This window comes from Octopus bimaculoides, chromosome 1 (assembly GCF_001194135.2).
Source record: "Octopus bimaculoides isolate UCB-OBI-ISO-001 chromosome 1, ASM119413v2, whole genome shotgun sequence".
Classification (NCBI taxonomy): Eukaryota; Metazoa; Mollusca; class Cephalopoda; order Octopoda; family Octopodidae; genus Octopus; species Octopus bimaculoides.
This window is the reverse complement of record NC_068981.1, coordinates 84,973,993-84,978,185: the sequence shown is the minus strand read 5'-3', so window position 1 is coordinate 84,978,185 and position 4,193 is coordinate 84,973,993. Positions and strand designations below refer to the sequence as shown.

Genomic DNA, 4,193 nt, shown 5'->3' with positions numbered 1-4,193 from the left:
ATATATATAAGGTTGCAAACGTGGCTATGTGATAAGGATATAAAGGATATAAAGGATTATCTATTACCCCTATCAACCCGTTAAAGAAACCGATAGTATATAACTTTTAGTGAAAAAATTTTATAAATACTTGAATCGAAAAATATGAATGATCTTACTCTTATTGAATCATCATTATTTTCATTTTACTGTCCATCATCGATGTTGTATTGTGTATCTTATCTAAAAATTTGTTCTTTGTAGCAGGTAATCATGTAAATCTTATTTTCTTAAATAAAATATTTTCTCATTTATCGATGTGTTGATCCGTCAGTCTAATAACTTAGAATATATCACTTGTTTATATACTTTACATGTTATAGTGTTTATTTTCGTATTCTTTCCATTTCAATAACGTTAATTTTTGTCTCAGGCTCCGCCTTATCCCTCGAACTTTCAGGTTCAAATGTTAAATTCATCGCTACCCGTAAAGAGAAGAGCCAGAAATTTTCGACCCAAAATCGTAATTTCTTCAGATGTGTGTTTTAAGTAGCTTATATAGAAAAATAAGGGTTTGTGAGATTTTGGAGCGCTGACCTTGCCTTTTTCCGTAAAATTTCAATTTTGACTTCCTCATCCACCTTATTTATCTATTTATTTTTATAAATTCGTAATCTGTGATACATAAGCATACACATCCGAAAAAAAAGTCAATGCACGGGATAATTTACGACTATTTTTCTTTTTTTTTTTTTGACAAACACCGCCGTTATCCTGTCACTTATTAAAACATCAAAAAGTAATAGGAAAAATATTAATTATTTTGACAACTGTCTATACTAACCAGTAATACAGATGGAATTACGTATCTCGAGCATTTCTATTCATACTTTCAGCTGTTCTCTCTTGGCGAAACTACATGTATTTTAAACTGAGCTAAACTTTATGTGCAAAGTTGTAAGTTATATATGTTCTCAATGATTAAATGAACATTAGATTGGATGAAATCTGAATTCTTATATTTTTTTTTTTTAAGTTACAAACAAAATATATTTACTATGAAATATATTCGGTATATTTATTATTTCAATCAAAAACGTTAATTGGTTTGGATCACGCTAATTATTGGTTAGTTGAATGATTAAAATTGAAAGACTTAGAATAATTAAGTAACTCACTTGAAAAATGTTTCATGGATTTATGAAATTAAAAATTGAACCCGCTATTCTTCAAGTACATTTAAATAAAGAAACCGTACCAAACGACATCACTTGTGAAATATAAGTGCATCATTTAACAAAAGGGTCCAAAGAGTTTGGGATTATTTCTGGATTCTGAAGTATTATGTATGTAAAATAGTGCTTTTTCCCCAGAAACCTATTTTCTTAGTTAATATATTAAGGCAAGTCTTTTTACTCATAAACATAACAAGATATCTTTTGAGATACAGGGACTCACTATATGTTTTATCCACTTTGATATTTCGCCTCTTGTGGATTATCCTTACCCTTACATATCGCATGTTAATACATTTGTTCAAATAATATATACTTCTTACAATATTGATTAAGGACGCATGGCCTGGTGGTTAGGGTGTTACATTCACGAGTGTGAGGTGGGAGTTTCAATTCGTGGATCTGATGGTGCGTTGGGTTCTTGAGCAGAACATTTCATCTCACGTTGCTCTACGACCAGCTCGACACCTGACACGTGGTACACCGTGGTTCTCTTCAGACAACATCGATTAGATGGAGACAGTGAGCTAATGAATATTTGATCACTATAAACAAATCATTTGTGCAGGTCGTTCGGCAAAAACTGAACTCTCATACGCCGTTTTCGACGGGATAATCAATCACGATATTGATTAAGATCTCCAGATGTTAATTGATTTGGATTTGAATATTACCTTCCAATGTAGACGAAAGAAAATTAACTCATTAAAGTGTAGAAGCTTAGATCATTAAGTTAAAAAATAAGCTTACGAAAATATTTCAAGTATCATGGTAGAGAATAAATATTGCCTTATAGCTAATGCAATCTGTTTAAAGTTAATCTGTGATGAAACTTCTCATTTTGAATTACACAAACGCCTGAAATATTGGTTTTGCACTTAAGTAAAGGTCGCATTATAGAATTAAATCAAGGATACGTTTCGATGGGTTAAAATGCTTATAAGTATTTTTGGCTGTCGTTCTCAAAATCGCTAGGATATCAAATCAATTATGTTGGGGGCTTTTAGTTAAATACTTTACATTCTGAAATCAAATCTTAGTGACAACAACCTTGGATTCAATCCCTCCGAGGATCGATAAAATAAACTACAAGATATCCAAACAATGAAAAATAAAACTTCGACAAATGTAAGGTAATGTGCTTAAAGTTGGAACTCAATTTGTGTGAATGGGTTGCAAAATGAGCATTGGGAAACAGCTTAATTAACATTGTGTATTTGACAGAAATTTGAAATTTCCTTATCATTTTCGGATTACATTTATTATACATTACATTTATAATACACAATTATACTTATTATACACGATTTTCTTATGAGCAAAAAGTTTAGATAAAAAATTTTGAAACGTTTTACATGTATTCACATATTGATTCTTTTCCAAAATAAATAACTTTTTTTTTCTTTTTTCTTTTTCACAGGTTGGTCATATACCGGTGAGGACAATTTATTTTATTATACAAATAGTTTATATAGGAAAAAACCATGAGCAGGTTTTAGAAATATAATATCTCTCTTTCTCTCCCTCTCTCTCTTTCTCTGTATACAAATACATATATACATACATACATTTATACATACATATATATATACATTATATATATATATATATATATATATATATATATATATATATATATATATATATATATATATATATATATGTATGTATGTATATCAGGTCATCCCATAAGCTCTGTCCGAATTTTGAATAAAGAAAACAAATAATCAAATGTTATATTTAATTGAAATTTAATCATCAATGTACTTCCCTGATTATCTATGACTTCCTTCCATCTATTTACAAGCTTTTTAATCCCATCAATGTAAAACTCTTTTGGTTTCAAAGCAAAGAACTCTAAAATATCAGTTTCGACCTCCTCCTGGCTTGCGAAAGTTATGTCCCCCAAATGATTCTGTAAATTACGAAACAAATGGTAGTCAGAAGGAGCAAGGTCGGAAGAATAAGGTAGATGAGAGATTTTTTCTCAGCCAAACTCTTCGATCTTCTGTGATGTTATCTTTGCAGTGTGGGATCGTGCATTTTCCTGATGAAACATCACTCCTTTTCGATTCACTAAAGCGGGTCTTTTTTTCTTCAAAGCTTGGTTCAAACGCTCTAATTGCTGACAATAGACTTGAGCATTTGTTTGTTGCATTAGGTGGTAACAATTCCAAGTGAATTACTTCTTTGCAATCCCACCAGATAGAGAGAAGAAGCTTTTTCTCATGAAGTTCCCTTCTTGGTTGTGGTTGAGCTTTTTCCCTTTTACCAAGCCACTATTTACGACGTTTAACATTTCGATAGAAAATCCATTTTTCGTCACCAGTCACAAGTCTATCCAAGAAGGGTGGAATGAGTTCGCTAGAATGGAGAGATGAGCAGATGTCAACTCGTGATTTGCGGTTACCTTCGAACAATTCATGAGGCACCTTTTTTCTAAGTTTAGGAACGTTTCCAAGTTGTTGAAGATGATAATGAACTGTTGTATGGTTTGAACTAAGTTTTATTGCCAATTCTTCAACTGATAATGCAGGATTTTCTTCAAGTAATGCCTCATGGAGCTTATCATCAAACTTAGCTGGACGTCTTGTTCGATCTTCATCTTCAAGGCTGAAATCTCCACTTCTGAATTTTGCAAACCATCTTCTGCAAGTTCTTTCATTCAAGCATTATTTCCCATAAACTGAGTGTATGTTTCGAGTCGCTTCGGCTGCGAAGATTCCTTTTTTGTACTCATAAAAAGCATTATGTGCCTTAAATGGTCTTTGGATACTTCTATGTTAGAAAGGGTTTTAATCAAAGAAATTTTAATTCTATTATTCTATAAAATAATATTTAATTAGTTTAAATGTACACAAATGCATAAAAATAATTCCATTAGACATTCTAAGATACCATTAAATTTCATTCAATTTTAAAAAAGGTAAAATCGGACAGAACTTATTGGATGACCTGATATATATATATATATATATA

General features: G+C 31.0%; 1 protein-coding gene across 1 annotated transcript in view; it reads left to right on the top strand.

Annotated features, from left to right (window-relative positions):
* LOC106873143 (carbonic anhydrase 12) overlaps positions 1-4,193 on the top strand; it is a 13,759-nt gene that overhangs the window by 952 nt on the left and 8,614 nt on the right. Inside the window, exon 2 of the mRNA XM_014920369.2 lies at positions 2,635-2,649. Within this exon, the coding sequence (XP_014775855.2) occupies positions 2,635-2,649 (15 nt within the window). The remainder of the gene's footprint in view (positions 1-2,634; positions 2,650-4,193) is intronic.